At 42.6% G+C, this 17,492-nt stretch overlaps 1 protein-coding gene across 1 annotated transcript in view; it reads right to left on the bottom strand.

The window, feature by feature from the left end:
- The window catches only part of LOC147663554 (fragile X messenger ribonucleoprotein 1 homolog), a 110,382-nt gene that overhangs the window by 31,157 nt on the left and 61,733 nt on the right, over positions 1–17,492 (bottom strand). Inside the window, exon 4 of the mRNA XM_086950363.1 lies at positions 11,674–11,790. Within this exon, the coding sequence (XP_086806489.1) occupies positions 11,674–11,790 (117 nt within the window). The remainder of the gene's footprint in view (positions 1–11,673; positions 11,791–17,492) is intronic.

The following is a 17,492-nucleotide window of genomic DNA, read 5'->3' as shown; positions in this document are numbered from 1 at the left end:
TGAGAATATTCATCGATTATTGCTAGTAAGTAAGGCCCAAGTCCAATGGTGCATAAAATGTGGCTGCTATATTGGACCATATAGCGTCTGGTAATTCAAACATCTGAAATTCCTCCATTCCGCTTTCCTTAGAGGTACATTGACACATGTAACAAACCTGAACAACTTCTTCTACTTGTTTGTCTAGTCTGGGAACCCATAACGTCACTCTTGAGACATTTTTTGTGGCAGAGATGCCTTGATGACTTTCCTGTGCCAAGTCACTCACACATCATTGTAGGCTTGTTGGAATTATTTTGTTTCCGCTGATTATTATTCCAGAGGAAGTCACAGACAATTCAGAATATATGTTCTTAAAGGCTAATATATAATGTTTTTTTTAGAATTGATTGAAATCAGCTTCCGTAATTCATTAATATCCAAATTTTTTCATGTATAATTCTCTTCACTTCTTGAAGAGTGTCATCTTTTAGTGTTTCTTCAATTAATTCATACTCTTTGAAAATTCCTGGTACTGCCGATCTGACTATAAAGCATATATATTCCTCTGCCTCCAATTGTTGCTCCATCCCGGTTTTAGATGGTCATCTAGAAAAATAATCTGTGGGATTGTACTCTTTTCCTGGTTTATTGGGGATTCTAAAGTCATAATCAATCAGTCTCATCCCCCATCTTTCAATCCTTGATGGCATCTTTGGTTTTGGGTTTCCAAAAATAGAAATCAGAGCTTGAAGATCGGTGAACATTATTAACGATTTGCCATACATAAAGTCATGAAAATGTTCACGCAACCCTGTTCGGGTTGAGTGTATCTTTGTTGTACTTCAGACAAGCTCTTGCTAGCATGAGAGACTGCGTACCTAGGAGTTTCCCTCCCAGGTTTATGTTGTACCAAAATTGCACCCAGCCCTACAGGCCTGGCATCTACTGCGAGCTCTGTACACAAATGTGAATCAAAGTATTTCAGGTGTGCTACGGTTGATAATTTGGACTTTATTCCTTTAAATGCTTGTTACATTCATTACTCCAATTAAATCTTTGTCCTTTCCTTGTTAGTTCTCTAAACCGTGAGCTTACAGTTGCAAATTTTTTAACAGATCGAGCACAATAACTAGCCATTTCTAGAAATGCCTGTAATTCTGCATTCAGAGCTGTTATTTTGATAAGATCTGGTCTCATTCCTTTAGCTGAAAATATATGTCCAAAAAAAGTCAACTCACTTATTTATTTCACATTTTTTTAGATTTAGTGTCAACCCAGGTTTTTTAAGCTGTTTGCACATTCCATCTAAAGCCTGACCATGTTCATCCTAGGTATTTCCAAATACTAAAATATTGTCACTGTAGTTCATTCTGTTTTGCACTGGCCTTATGACATTCTTGATGATCTCTTGTTAGAAATCAGCAGCTGATCATATACCAAAATGTAATAATTTCTATCTAAATAGTCCTAAAGGAGTAGAGAATGTCGTGATATACCTTGATTGGTTATCAATTTCCAACTGATAATATCCTTTGCATAAATTAAGTTTATAAAAAACACAGCCCCATTTATATTATTAATCATATCATTTGAATGAGGACATGGATACTGTTCTCTTTCAATAGCTGTGTAGGGAATTCTCACATCAACATAGATTCTGATTTCTTCAGCGTCCTTTTTCGTAATGATTACAATGGGCAAAACCCAAGGTGTTGGCCTGGTTACTTCTTCAATTATATCTTGTTCAAGTAGTAATTTTATCTCTTTCCCTACTTTTGCTTGCATGTGAACTGGGACCCTTCTATGTATTTGAGCCACTGGTTTTACTGGTTCATTTATGTGAAGGGTAATCGCTTTGTCTTTTAATTTAGCTAGTCCATCACATAATTCTGAATATTTCCTCAGAACTGGGTGATCTGCTGAGATATTACAATTCATTGCTATCAGACCAATGAGGTGAGCTGTAACAGTGCCTAACAGACATGGTACTGGAACTTAACTTTTAAATACATGTATGTCTTCTTTGCTCATCACATTTCTATCCTGCAGTGTTTCTTTAAATTTTACTAAGCATAAAACAGAATGCTTAGCCCCCACAACCCCCCCAAATGAACAACACTAACATTCGATGGGCTCAAAGGGCGTTGTTCCATCATTTTTATACATTCAGTTATACACGTTATGTTGCACGTTGCTCCACTATCTAAAATAAATGCAACCTTTTGAAGACCAACCATTTAATCCATGGATTTGGTTTTCTTTCTATTTTCTCTCTTGATCATATTAAGTTGTTGAAATTCCCTCTCTTCTTCTATCATGTAAAGTCTTTCCGACTGTTCGACTTCTCCTTTCAAGTCTTCTTCAACTCCTTCCATGTGTCTTACATACCTTGTGTATCCAAATCTTTTCTTTGTATCCAAAGCGGCTTGCTTCCAGTTTTCCCTTTTCATTCAAATCTCCTTTTTTTTCTTTCTTAAACCTGCATATACTTGCGAAATGATTGTACCTTCCACATTTTTTGCATTGTTGTCCCATTGCTGGACTTGTTTGCTGATGCAAGAACTGAAATCCACACCTGTAGCACAATCTTCTTTCTCTGGTATGTTTCCACCTTTTCTCCAACATTTACTTTACTTGACATTTGCCTAATTGTTTCTATCGCTTTGATTCTCCTTTCTTCCATATTTGTAGCATGCTTCTAAGCCTGCATTTCTGTTTTTGCCATGCGTCCAATTTCTTGGAGGTCATATGTTTTGTCCAGAAGCTTCTTCCTCAACTGTATTGAGTTATAACCTTGTATTACTCCCAGTCGTATTGCCTCCTCATGACTAAATTTGTTGAATTCACAGAATGTCACCAACTTTTTAATCTGGTGACACAGTCATCCACTGTCTCGCTTTCTTGTTGACAGACCATATTAAAATGCTAATCTAGGTTTCTTTGAGGATCAAACTTGGCATTTAAACACTTCTTAAGCCCTTCATACGTATTTCTTTCTTCTTCTGGAAATGTAATTATATGATCTTCAACATCATCTCCTACAAGATTGAGTAGTAAGTCTTTCGCCTGTTCGTCATTATATTTTTTACAAGTTGCTTTTAAAAAAATGAATGCTCAAATCTCCTTCTCCATTACTCCCATCTCTGTGTAACATTTTCTTGTTCAGATAAATTAAAAGGTAGAGCATTCTAAGAATTGTGATTGAAACTTTTCTATTAACATCCTCTTCATTATATATTTCTTAACTCATGTTTACTGTAACTTCCCTACTTGCAACTTCCTCTGACATGACTACTATATATGTATATTGACTCTCTCTTTATTTGACCATTTCAATCTTTCTATTTTTTTATTTACTGTCCTTTTCTACTTTAGTATCGATCCTCTTTTTTCCTTTTTTTTGCTTTACTTTCCAGTTGTGCCTGACTCTAAAATGACTGCCATCGTTTGTTCATAAATGGTTGTGTAATATTTTATTTTCTTAATCCCCATCTTTTGTGATTTCTAGTACCATTTATTTAATATTACGTTTTTCATTTCTTTGTCTTCTTCTTCCATAACTTGTTTACGTGTTTGCCGCCTGACTTTAAAATGGCACTCGAGTATTCTTTTGCGTGTGCACTATGCAACAGTTTTTTCCCAATACAGGCCATGTCTGCCACTAACCGTTCATTGTCTTTTCCTCTCGTGTGTGTAGCAATTTTCTTCCTGACAGCCACGCTTCACCTCCTGCGAGCGTTCACCCCTTGCACAGCCTCCTGCAGCCTTTCGGCACAACTGGCCAGAATCAGTCTCCCTTGCTTCTTGAACTTCAACAGCCAGTAAGTTCTTGTTGCATGTTTCTTTCGCTTGTCGCCATTATTAGGAAAAGGCTCACATGACTACTTGGAATACATCGTATTTATTGGAGCCTAAAGACCCCAATAAATATTACCCATAACCCCTACTCTTAACTGGCATACTGTTCCTTGAAAACCTTCCACTCGTCTCAAGTAGAACTTCTGCCCTTACCATTCCAGGTGACTTCATCATTAGTGTCACCACATTCATCATCACATCATTTCATCCCCCCCCCCCCCCCCCCCCCCCCCCCTTGGAAGAGAAAACATATTTCAAAAATGTTCAATTAATCGCTCAGGTCTTTTCTAAAGTCAGATATTCTGTGCATCTGCTCATTTTGGTGACCCTTTGATTGTATATTTTCTTGTTCAATGCTTGGTTTGATTTTTCTAAAAAATTATTTATTTCTCGTTATCACTCTGCTTTCATTTTCTGCTGTTACCTGTGTTCATTGAACGTTTGTTACTTCCATGGATACAGAATGGAATCTTCTTTGTGATTTCCTCAATTGCTGTTGCCGAACTAGCACCAGATCACTGATGTGGTATTTATGGTTTTGACATTTTATTCCGTTTTCTGCATAGTATTTCATTTTCTCTTTTGCATCTTTATCTTTGTCCATTATTTCCTTATGATCTGTAGGCGAATTTGCTGGCAGTTGTGGTAGACTAGTTTGCCTTGACTAACCCAACATTAGATCTGAAGGGCATTTTCCAGTTGATTTGTGTGGAGTATTCCTGTAATCTCGCAAAACTTGGCATAATGCTTGGCTTATCGATATTTGTGAAAGTTTTGCTCTTTGCACGACCTTTATAATAGTGGCCATCAACCTTTCCACCATCCCATTAGCTTGAGGCCAATAGAATTCCTACCCTTATTATTCCAGGTGACATCACAGTCAGTGTCACCGCATCCATCATCACATCATTACATTCAGATTCACTGAATAGCCATTCTCTACAACAGGCTTCTCCAACGAGTTCGTCGTGAGCTACTGGTAGCTCTCCAGCTAACTGTAAGTATCTTTCCTGTGTGCAGCCCAGCCTTCTAAATTAAAAACTTATACTTAGTTGAATTAATATCAGTATACCAAAATTGGTTAGTGCATATTCAAGAAACAAATGTGTATTTCCAGAACTCGTATACAGATGTTTGGATAAAAAAAATGTTAACTTCTAAAATGTATTTAAAAGAGACATTTTAGTGATAAATCATGTTGAGTTGGTGAGACTTATCATTATTATTATTATTATTATTATTATTATTATTATTATTATTATTATTACCTTGGTGTCAGGGGCACTGAAACTGTAGCGGTTATGTAAAGGCATTCTACACTGACATACTTTTTTTTATACTAGCACCAGTGAGTGACGCAATGAGGTGACCATTATTGGTAGTCTTGCATTTGAAGGTTACTAATGTAATCTTGTCTGATGCGGTCACTATCACAGCGCTAATATTAGTAGCTAAGGAAAACTGTCATTGGACAGAAGTATCTTTTATTACAGAAAAGGTTGGAGACACCCTGCTCTTCAATATTCAACACACATGTATATGTCGTAACCTTTTTCTATGCTATGAGATTATGCTAATGCTTCCTCTTACCATAATACCGAACAGAAAAGGGCGATACAGGAGTCACTGTTTGGAGGGCTTTCCTTCAACTGCTGATATTTGCTGCAGCCTTCCGTTTGTTGCTTTATGCTGCTGAAGGTTTTTTTTGGATGTTGTTGATGGTACTGCTAGGGCCATTGATGGATTTGAACCATCTGATATTGGAACACCATCTGTCATAAGGCTTAAAGGACTATCTTTGTCATTCTTATGCTTCTCTAATTCAACTGCTTTTAACGTTTCCAAATCAGCTTTAATGCACCGCAATCTCTATCCATATGAGCTCCAAACAAAGGGGTTTCAAAGAAAGGAAGGTTTAAAATCCTTTTCTGAGCCTCCAGCTTTAAATCTGTGACACAGAGCCTTGAAAATCAGCATATATCCAGATAATGTCAATAGCCCTGGGTAGCTAGGTCAGCAGCACTTATGACCTGGATAGATACCATTATACCCTCTAACAGTAATTCTGATGTAAATGTAAATGTAAATGTGTTTGTATTGATATAGCGCCTTCTACCCAGCGGCCTCGTAGTGCTGTATTCATACCGCTGTGGAACCCTTCCTGGCTTTCCTGTGAGATGTCCACTCCAGGGCACCCCCAATGTGAAGACAGGCATCCAAACGCTGCTGGGGCCGTTGTGGAGATTAAGCAAGCTATTGCCCAGAGTCACAGAGTGGGACCCATGATTAGACTAGGCACCGAGGCGAGAATTATCAGGTCCGGGGAGATTGAGTCCAAGAGCCGCCGAGGCGGGAATTGAACCCTGATCCCGGGCCAGACCTCTGCATCAGGGTCTGCCGCTCTAACCATTAAGCCACGCTTCTCAACTGATAGGTTCGGTCTATCTTCTTGAGTGACTTTATCTTGAAATCGCTGTAGAATATCCAACAGAGACCTACTATACCATTCAAAAAGAGCAGCAGCACTGGCTGTTTTCATACAGTGGCACCTGTATTGCAGAACTTCCTGCCAATCGAATCCATCTTCTTACTTTCCTTCTCATGCAGAACTGTTGAGGCTGGCAACACACGATGATGTGAGAGAGTCAAAGAGGATCCAGAATTAAAGGCTTTTACTTCTTTTGCAAACGTAAATATGCAGAGTTGGATGAAGCTGGAGATGGGAATAATTCCATTGCAGGCTCAAGAAGTCCTGGAACGACAGCAGCAATGGCAAGGCAGAAGATTGAGGATGTAACAACTCAAAGAAGACTGAAGCCTGAGGATGGACCATCCCAATTGGCATATTAAATCTGTAGGCCATTCTAACAAAACTCTCATTAAAGTCGTCAACAGTGGAATTCCTGGCTGGTGGTGAATCCATAAGAATCAGAAAGAAGCAAAGAGGCGAAGAAGACTTAGTAGAGTTAAGTACTCTGAGAGGATCTTTAGGGCCATGAAGGTTTTTACTGAAAAGTTGATCATGACCGATGAGTAGATCTAGAACGGTGTCTACACTGATGATGTGCAGGAGTCAGATAAGAAATGTGATATATGTTCCTACTTCCAGAATGTCTCCTCAAAGATCTAGACCTTGTTCTAGAAGGTCTAAGTCGCTAAGCTCATAACAACGGAAACCCAGCAGGTGGCAGAGGGGCAATCAGAGGAGGCTGAGCCTGTTTAGGTAGTGTTGATGAAGGAGGCCCTATGGGCTGAATAGCATGAGTTGGCACGGGCGGAACATTTGGTTCTGATAGTCCTAGATGAGGTTCTTGGGACTCTGCATCTCTAGGCGATGCAGAAGACAAATTAACCGCTGGTGAGTTTTCAATAGTCTGAGTTTTCAGACTGCAGAACTCTTCTCTTTTTCTACTTTATGGATGTAGTAAGCACAAAAGTGGAAAGATGTACCATGAGATAAATCTGTTGATAGCATTGCCCTAGACGTCAAGCAAGTTGTCACAGACCCTGACATCAATTGAGGATGCCTTTTTCTCTTGATGTGGGATTTCACCCTGGATCCCTCCTATCCCCATGAAGGGTTCTTAGAGATGGTGGAAGAAACAGAAGTAGAAAAAAATCCCTATCCGTGTCCCTCAGGTCTTCTGGGTGCCTCTTCATGTCTAAGCTGCTCTACCGGAAGGCCATGAAGTTTTATCTTCTTCCTGTCTTTCAAAGTTCTTCCTGACATGTTCTTGCAGAACTCACAGGATTGATGACAATAAGAGGAGGTACACAATACAGACAGCACATGAATGAGTTTGAGCCCCACCCACCACAGCTAGGGCATTTCTACTAAAAGGGATGACATTTTGTGAAATAAATAATTTTCTGTCAAGAAATAGATAAAATATGCTTCTAGTCTTAAAAGACTTTGTGCAAAAAAAAACTCAAAAAAAGTTGAGCTCATTGCTCTAGGATTTTTTCAGCAGGAGCGCCTCGATACCCTATGTGGTTGGATACCCTTTCGGGTGATTAGTGTGCTATACAAATCAATATAACATAGCAGGAGTTCAAATACAAAACTGGCTCAACTGCTATCTACAGACCATGATGGGATACTGGAAGTGATCTGTGTGGCTAAAAGGGGCAACAAAATGTTCTCCCAACCATTTCAGACTTCTGTCTCTAAGGCTACAGTATTCCAATTTGTGTCACCGTTCCTTTAAAAAGGTTCAAGTCACTAGCTTTTTTTTTTTCTTTAGTGACTTTGCATATACATTTTAAAAACAGTTACCTTTCCTTAAAGTAAATACTTGAAAATTAGACAATAAAGCCCGTTATATGCTGTTTTTTAAATTCACAAACAGAAATTACTTTAAAAAAGTACAAGTATGAATTTTTATGTCATATATGTTTTATAAAAAGGAATTCTCAAAATCATGCATAGGAGTAAAAATGATGATGCCCTGGAGCAGATATAAATAGTTTCCATGTTATCTCCCATAGGAAGCTATGCCCTTGCAAAAACTGAAAACGCTGAGCTGAATTATACCAAACTTGCCACATAAGTATAACTAGGAGGTGGTGTCGGTAGGCTTTAAACACATAATTACGGAAGAATAGTGAGGTATGGAGACTATAAATGAAATTCAGTAGATGCTTAGAATATTAAACACATTCAAAGTTTTTTCCATTTCATGCAGATCCGTTAAGGGGGTTACAGTGAGAGGGAGGGTTCACTACGTTATTAATTTGCTAATAGCTTTGAAACAGTCGGACAAATCCACACACTATTTAGCGAACATTCATCATGTTTGGTTTATGTCTACATGTCTGATTTCATTAAGTCCATCAAAGGTGGGAGAATCAAAAATTGCTTACTTGCTAATAACTTTGGTGCTGCTTCATGCATCTACAAGAAACATTCCAATCAAACAGCTTTGGTACGTAGGCTTTGGTACATCTGTCTTAGGGGGACAAAATATAAAGGGCTAAGAGGAAAAACTGAGGAGTTTCTATGTTTACTATTCAAAGAAACTTTCCTATCCACTCCTGAAAAATGCTGAAAGGAACGGCATAAAACCCAGCATAAAACTAGGACTGCACTCAGATGGGTGACTTCGCTTGGTTTGATGTATATCTGAGCTATTTGCATTAAAAATGGTGTTGGGTGAGCCCTCAGACCATTCTCTTATGTGCATGGCTGAAGGAGTTCCACAGTGGAGTATGGCATTGTTTTATTTTCATATTATGTTGATTTGTATTGTACATATGTTTTTACTGCTTAGAATGGTTCATCTCTATGATTCTGGATGGTGCCATTCAGAGGAAGACTTGGAATGAGGAGATGAAAGAGGATGCAACTTTGACTGGTGTTCGCAGGATGATGGAGGGTGCCATTAGTTGAGAAATTTTGTTCCACTTGGTGTACGTCCTTATTTGAAGATTGTGGATCAATTATCTGTTACAGATGATGGGGTGTTAATGCGGAATGATACGTTTGTACCGCCGCAGGGTTTGCAGGCCAGAATATTTGGTTTAGCACATCAAGGTCATTTGGGTCAGACAATGACCATAAGGAGATTGGAAAAAATGTATTGGTGGCCTGCTATGTATCAGCAGGCGAAAGAGTGGGCAGAAAAGTGTGTGGAGTGCAAGGAGTCTGAGAAGAGGTTAAGGGTTGGCATTGGTTCGACAAATGAGCCACAGCATGTTTCTGTTGCTGAAAAGGTTTGGGAAAAGGTTTGTCTAGATTTCGTTGGGCCATTTTTATTTTTGAGAGAGAGTGAGAGGTTTGCTGTTGTTTTGGTGGATGCAAAATCAAAAGGAAGGATTTCCGGAGGTTTTGTTGACTGATAATGGCACGCAATTAACCTCAACAGAGATGAAGCGTTTCCTAGATTCTGTCGGAATAAAACATGCTTGTTGTTCCCTATATAACTCACAAGGGAACGGACTCGTGGAGCGCATTGACAGAATGGTTAAGGGTACCATGCAATTAGCTAACGTTTCTGGTCTGCCTGTACTTGAGTCAGTGAGCGAGATGCTGTGGGCGTATCGCACAACAGTGAATAATGAGTTAGGTAAAAGTCCATTTGGAATGATGCGGGGAAGGGAGGCTGGCACTAAGTTACTTCCTTCATGGATGCGGGAAAAACCAAGAGGGGCATATTCACAGTCTGGAAGGTCAAGCGTGGAAGACAAGCGTTATATTAAGGTTGATGATTGGGTAAAAGTGAAGCCTGGTGGACATAGCAATTTTGTAAACAAGTTTAGGGGACCTTTTAAGGTGAAAACTGTGAGCAGCAATTGGGTCAGATTAACAAATGGTCAAGTTTGTAATCTAAGGCGGGTTGCATTATATCAAAGGGGAGATTGCAAATATGTGGAAAATTTGGAAGGCAAGTATGATAAGGAACAATGTTCTCCTTGGATGTTGATGAAGTATGTAGAGTTTGGTAAGGAACAGGAGGTTGATTCTTCCTCCTTCGGAGATATAAATGGATCTGATGAACAAGGTACGCCTGCAAGGGAGGGAGATGGGTTGGATGTTTCACATGTTTTGAGGGATGCTAGTGAAAGAAGGTTACCTGCTTATCTGAGTGATTATGTTTCTTGATTACTTTCTTTTTGAGTTTTAGTTATTTTAGCTAGTTTTCCTTCGTTTCATTTTCTTTTCTTGTTTTATTGTAAAGGGGGGAGATGTGTTATTTTTCCATATTATGTTGATTTGTATTGTACATATGTTTTACTGCTTAGAATGGTTCATCTCTATGATGCTCCAGACATTCTAACGTGATGTCATCTCTGTGGCATTATTATCAGTTGTACAGCTGTGTCTGGCAAGAAGATGTGTAGGATCTTTCTCTGAAGAATAAACCTACTTGAAGCTATATTTGTGTACCTGATTTTATATCGTAACAGGCATGCGCTGAAATGTGTGCAGTGTCTAGCGGAAGGGCAGATCCTGTGGCAAACGTTTTCTGCACAAAGCCGAAGACCATGCACAGCAGCTGTTTGGTGCAACAAAAAAATATGCACTACAATAAAAAGAATTTAAAATTCAGCTGTAAAATGTTTATTAAGTGGTAGTTCTGATTTCTTTAACTCATAGCATATGAAAGCACTTTTAGAAAAGAACCTTTAAACTACAAAATGAAAAAGGAGTTAAAGTACAGTTATCAATTATAACTTAAAACCACTTCGAAACTCTCCCGTTATAGCTCGGCATGCAAATTGTAATCTAAAATAGTTATAATTTATAAATAAAGTGGTAACCAATAAACAACTCTTTGTGACATAATTTTAAATTACTACGGAATTGTTATTCTTAAAGTCAGACGTCTCCTCGTGGATGGCTGTAGTTAGGAAATGAGGATATAGAGCTAATGTGAACACCATTAAAATGTATGCATGCTCTGTTGTAATGTCAGGGCAATGCCCTAGAGTGGATTTTATATTCAACAGAGATTACAACTATTAAATGAAGTCGGAGAACAGTTTCTTCAAATCCTGTTTTAGCTTCTGATGTTGCATGTAACAAGTAGAACACTGTCTTAGTAGAATGCTGGAAATGGATGAACCAATACTTATTCATAGATAATTCACAAGAACATATTACATTTTCATCAGCAAACCTCTCAAATCAGGCTTCATTATATTTTATTTTTGCTTAGTTGCTGGCGTTGAACTTACTGCTACTGTAAACCCTCTGGCTACTTAATGATTTAGACTTTTATATAACGGTCTAGGAAGATATAGTAACTTCAGTTTTAAAGAGATCATCTATTATTGGGCCAACATGTGAAAGTCACCAATGCTTTTTGGTTTACAAATTTTCAAGATACCTACCTCTAGCTGTTTACTTGCTTCTTCGTTCCTCAACATCAGAGACAACTTGGTACGAAGACTTCGAAAGTGCATATCACTCAGCATGCTTGCTCTTTTTATTGTAACTTCATTGGTAGACTAAAAGAAATTACAATGTTAAAGTACAATTTCAACAATTGAATGAGTACAAAGAGGGCTATTAGAACATGCAATAATCATGGAACACTAAGACGATACTGTATGGAAGTCCTACAGAGTAGTGGGAACAGTTTAACTGCACACCTGTACGCCAAAGAAAGAGAGGATGTTGGGTGATAGTACACTCAGAAGAAATTACATCTACCTCCAATAAAGCTGCTGCTTTTGCTCTCAATGTGAGTTCAGATTCAAATACCATCTTAAGAGTGGCCAGGAGACAGAGATCCTAGATTTACATACTTACAATAAGCAAGCAAAGGATATCAGGAAAAGAAAAGCAATAATCTATAAGGATGACATGAATAACTACTGGTCAAAAGTTATCAATCTTTACCCCTTAAAAATGAGAGGCTGGGACTTGCAGGGAGAACATGCCTCTACAAAGCTTTTGTGTTTTTGATGCTGGTGAAACAGAAGCAGTGGATTAGTGGAGCCCTCTAAAGGAACCTGATTTTGGTCAACCAAATTTAGTGTTTCTGCTTACTCTAGCAACACGCTATATCCATGCAGCGGTACTTTTAAACTGTTGGTCGAACGATGTGCAATAAATCAAAAAAACATGGGACCTGGCCATAGCGGTGATGTGTCAAAGGGTCCTCAATTAGATTATCTTGCAGATAGAAGGCACTCTCTATCAAAGCTTCACCTTAGAACCAGATAAAACATTATTGCATGCAGTAATAATATTTATTATGATTCCATGGTCCTACCAAAAAGGTAATCTGTTGCCAATTCAATCATAAAAGTATTATGGAAAGAGTCTAAACCGTATTAGACAATTGTTGGACCTGCGATGGGCAAGCCCAGCACAAAGGGGGGTAGCTTGGCCGCTGGGAGAAAACTCCGGGTGTGTACCTGTGGTGCACACTGAATTATTATGGGGTACAAAACAAGCACGGCTCGTAATCCCACCCGCTGAGCACCAATTTTATGTTGGACCTGAGATGGGCAAGCCCAGCGCAAAGGGGGGTAGCTTGGCTCAAGTGACAAGGCAAGTGAAGGCTTTAGTGTTAAGCCGGCTCTGACCCAATAATAACTCCCTGCGCAGTCACACCAAAAAGAAGGACACCACACCACTGCTGTAGAAAAATACGATTCCTTTATGTAAAAGTTCTCTGTTGTAAATAGGGTTCAGTTGGGAAAGCACATTCACCTTTCTTTAGTCACAAATCTCTGGGATTCAGTTACTGAAATAAATACTGTAAATAGATCTTCAGGAATAAATAGCAAGATAAATAGAATAAATATCAGGAATAAAAATCACAAATAAATATCACTTTTATATAGCAGAATAAATACTGGTTCATTTAAATAAATAACCACATGTTCATTCTGGTATCGCTGCCACCAATTAAATGTTTTAGGAAGATTACACTTGCAATACGTTTCAGCTTGGAAAGATAACTCTTACAGTTCACGTTGGTTTCAAGGATAATGAGTACGGGCTTCCCTAGGCACAAAATAAGCTTTCGACTCTTTAGGGTTCACTCAGGGAGTAATGCACGTGTATCTAAAATGCAAGGAAACACAGTGAATACAGCATTTGCACTCCTTGCCACCGGGATGAGATCTCTGCTTGCCGGTGGAATCTATGCGCGCCTACAGGCTTTGACACCGCTAGCACACAGGCGGCACCAGTTCAAAGTCTTTAGACTGACGAACGGGCTGCCGGAGGGGTCACACAACCTTCGCGCTCAGTCAAATGAATGCCGGTTCACAGTTCCTTCACAACGCTGCACCCCACCTGAAGAAACGGGCCCACCTCGGCTGCAATCGGTAAGCGATTCAGTCAGGGCACAGCACTTCTCACGCCAGCGACAGGGTTTTCAGGGGCTCCACGGTCCTCCCTCCGACTTCCTCATACGGGGTGGATCCGCCCACAGCTACAGCTTCCGGCTCACTGGGGAAGGGGCAGAGACGCTAGTCTCGCCCAATGAAGGCCGGCCTTTCGCCGGCCTTTTGCCGCCCGGCGCACCACCTCACCTTCAGTCCGCACAGGAAGCGCTCTACGGCGGTGGGGCTCGGAGACGTCCAAGCTCCCCCCTGGAGGCGTCTGTCGCGAAGGGGGCACTTCTGAAGATCGCGGTCGCGGCGAACTTGCTCTCGCCTCGCGACACGCAGTATCAGTCACGATATCACCACCGGGGGGGCGGGGAGGCACTACAAGTATGGCCACAGTCTTTGGGGCAATGAGGCACTTGCTGGGCAGGCGCTGTAGGCGCAAGGTCACCACTCACGCAGCTGACTGGAACACCAGTCAGAAACAACGCCAGCAACCTTTGCTACTCTACTGCCTACGCTACCAGCCACCTCAGGGGGTCAACAGGGCAGGTGTCAATCTGGTGTCAAGTCTGGAATCTCCTTCTTCTTTTCTTCTTTCTAAAATGGCCGCCAGGGACTGGGCCTTTTATAGCCAGTGCCCTGGGGTGCTGGCACAAGCCAGAAGGTTCTAGAACCTTCTCTGGCTGTGACAATGCCTTGGCACTTTTGAGGTATATCTTGGTCACTAGCAGCCACCGTACTGTGGCTCTAGAGCAGCCATTTTGTGTATCTGAGGAAAACAAAGGGATTCCTATCAGGAATGTGCGTCAAACAAAGGGCGCCAAAACCTCAAAAGGCCAGAGTTCAGGGAGGCTACAATGGGAGTCACTCACATGAGGGAAAAGGGTGTCCACCATTTTAGGGCCACTCATACAGGTTGACAACCCCAGTTTGTAATGCCACAGGTTCCGCCAGGCACCTTGTGAGCAACTGGGCGTCAAGGAACATCTAGCCCCATGAAACAGCACATAAAAAGTCCTGGCAGACAAAGAAAAACAACAAATTTTGGGAGGTACGGGGGAACAAAAGAAATCATAGTGGTGAGGGGACTCTCAGAAGCAGACGGGTCTAACACGCGTCCCCCACAGCTGAAAGTGGGGAGAGCTACCCAACCCCTTGGGAGTTCTCAACACTAAGGCGGAAATACCTGGAGAGACCATCTGCATTGGCGTGGTCAACTCCAGGCCGGTGTTCCACTCGAAAGTCCATTCCCTGTAGGGAGATAGACCACGTCAACAGTTTGGGGTTTTCCCCCTTCATTTGCATGAGCCAACGAAGGGGTCGGTGGTCTGTCTGAACAAGGAAGTGTGAACCAAACAAGTATGGTCGCAGCTTCTTCAGTGCCCAGACCACCGCAAAGGCTTCCCGCTCAATGGTACTCCAACTCTGTTCCCGGGGAAGCAGTCTCCGTGACTGAAAGACCACGGGTTGATCCAGACCCTCTTCATTGAGTTGCGATAGCACCACCCCAATGCCAATGTCAGATGCATCTGTCTGGACAATGAATTCCTTCGTGAAATCTGGAGTCTTCAGGACTGGAGCTTTACACAATGCTTGTTTCAGAGTGTCGAAGGCTCGCTGACAAGCCTCCGTCCAGATGACTCTCCTGGGTTGCTTCTTGGCCGTGAGTTCTGTAAGGGGTGCCACGATAGTGCCATACCCCTTCACGAACCGTCTGTAGTAACCTGTGAAGCCCAGGAAGGCTCGGACCTCAGTCTGGGTCTTGGGGGGGGGGGGGTTCCAGGCCATGATTGCCTCAATCTTCGCCTGAAGGGGCTGCACCGTTTCCCTGCCCACCAAGTGGCCTAAGTACACTACCGACCCCTGTCCAATATGACATTTGCTGGCCTTGATCGTCAAGCCAGCCCGTTCCAGGGCCTGGAGAACGGCTTGCAAGTGCTGCAAGTGATCCTCCCAACTGCTACTGAAGACAGCTATGTCATCCAAGTAAGCAGCAGAGAATGACTCTATCCCGGTGAGGATCGTGTTCACCAGCCGCTGAAAAGTGGCAGGAGCGTTCTTGAGCCCGAAGGGCATGACGCAGAACTGGTAGTGTCATCAGGCGTGGAGAAGGCTGACCTTTCCTTGGCTCCATCAGTCATGGGAATCTGCCAGTACCCTGCAGTGAGGTCAATGGTACTGAGATATTGGGCAGCTCCCAACCGGTCAATCAGTTCATCCGCCCGAGGGATCGGATGAGCATCGGTCTTGGTTACCGAATTTAGTCCTCGGTAGTCCACACAGAATCGCAATTCTGGTGTGGCGCCAGGTGGGGCAGCTTTGGGAACCAAAACCACTGGGCTAGACCAAGGGCTACTTGAAGGTTCGATGACTCCTAGCTCCAGCATCTTAGCTACTTCGCTTCGGATGCTGGCCTTCACCTTGTCAGACAGCCGGTAAGACTTTGACTTCACAGGTGGGCTGTCCCCTGTGTTCACGTCATGGGTACACAGGTGGGTCTTACCCGGGACAAGGGAGAACAGAGGAGCGAAAGACCCCAAGACCTGGCGACATTCCTCCTGCTGCTCAGGAGTCGGGAATGGCAAGAGTTTCACTCCCTTCACTGACCCATCCTTTTCTTGAGACGCGAAGAGGTCGGGGAGAGGCTCAGTTTCCTCTTCCTCCGATCCATCAGTCACCATAACCAGCATGACTTCGGGCCTCTCGTAGTGGGGCTTGAGGCGATTGGCGTGTAACGCCCGATGCGGATGCCGAGGGGTCTTTACGTCCACCAGATAGGTAGTCTTGTCCATCTTCTCCAACACCTCATAGGGGCCTGTCCAACGGTCCTGGAGGGCACTCAGCTCTCCAGGCTCCATCACCCACACCTTCTGGCCAGGCTCCAACTCCACTGGGTGAGCATTGTGGTCATACCGCGCTTTCATGACTGCCTGACTGGCTTCCAAGTTGTCAGAAGCTTGCTTCCACAACTTAGCCATTTGGCTTTGGAAGGCCAGCATGTAGCTCACCACATCCGGGGGAACTTTCCGGGGAGACTTTTCCCAGGAGTCCCTCACCAGGCTGAGAGGTCCGCGTACAGGGTGCCCGTACAAAAGCTCGAAGGGGCTGAAGCCCACTCCCTTCTGTGGCACTACCCTGTAGGAAAAGAGCAAACAGGGTAGGAGGAAGTCCCATTTCCTCCGCAGGCTTTCGGGTAGACTTCTGATCATAGCCTTCAAGGTTTGGTTGAACCTTTCCACGAGACCATTGGTCTGTGGGTGATAAGGAGTGGTGAACAGGTAGGTCACTCCACACTCCTTCCACATTGCCCGCATATATGCTGACATGAAGTTGGTCCCCCTGTCAGACACAACTTCTTTGGGGAATCCCACTCGGGTAAAGATCCCCATCAGGGCCTTTGCCACTACTGGTGCAGTAATGGTTCTCAGAGGAACTGCCTCTGGATACCTTGTGGCTTGATCCACCAGTACCAGGATAAACCTGTGACCGGATGATGTCGGTGGATCTAGGGGCCCAGCAATGTCGATGCCCACCCTTTCAAAGGGGGTTCCAACGACGGGAAGTGGTTCCAGGGGAGCCTTCAGCTTCATCCCTGTTTTCCCACTGGCTTGGCATGACACGCACGACCGACAGTATGTGTCGGACGCCACCCTCATTCGAGGCCAATAAAAGTGGGGGACAAGCCGGGCAAAGGTCTTGTCCTGACCCAAGTGTCCTGCCAAGGGAATCTCGTGAGCCAACTCGAATAGGAAGGCTCGGTAACACTGTGGGACTACCAGGGCACGTGACAACCCGTGCACTGGCGCCCTGGGCTCACTGTATAGGAGACCATCCTCCCAGTAAACACGATAGTTCCCAGA

Source organism: Lissotriton vulgaris, unplaced genomic scaffold, assembly GCF_964263255.1.
Source record: "Lissotriton vulgaris unplaced genomic scaffold, aLisVul1.2 SCAFFOLD_3794, whole genome shotgun sequence".
NCBI classification, from domain to species: domain Eukaryota; kingdom Metazoa; phylum Chordata; class Amphibia; order Caudata; family Salamandridae; genus Lissotriton; species Lissotriton vulgaris.
This window is presented reverse-complemented; position numbering and strand designations above follow the sequence as displayed.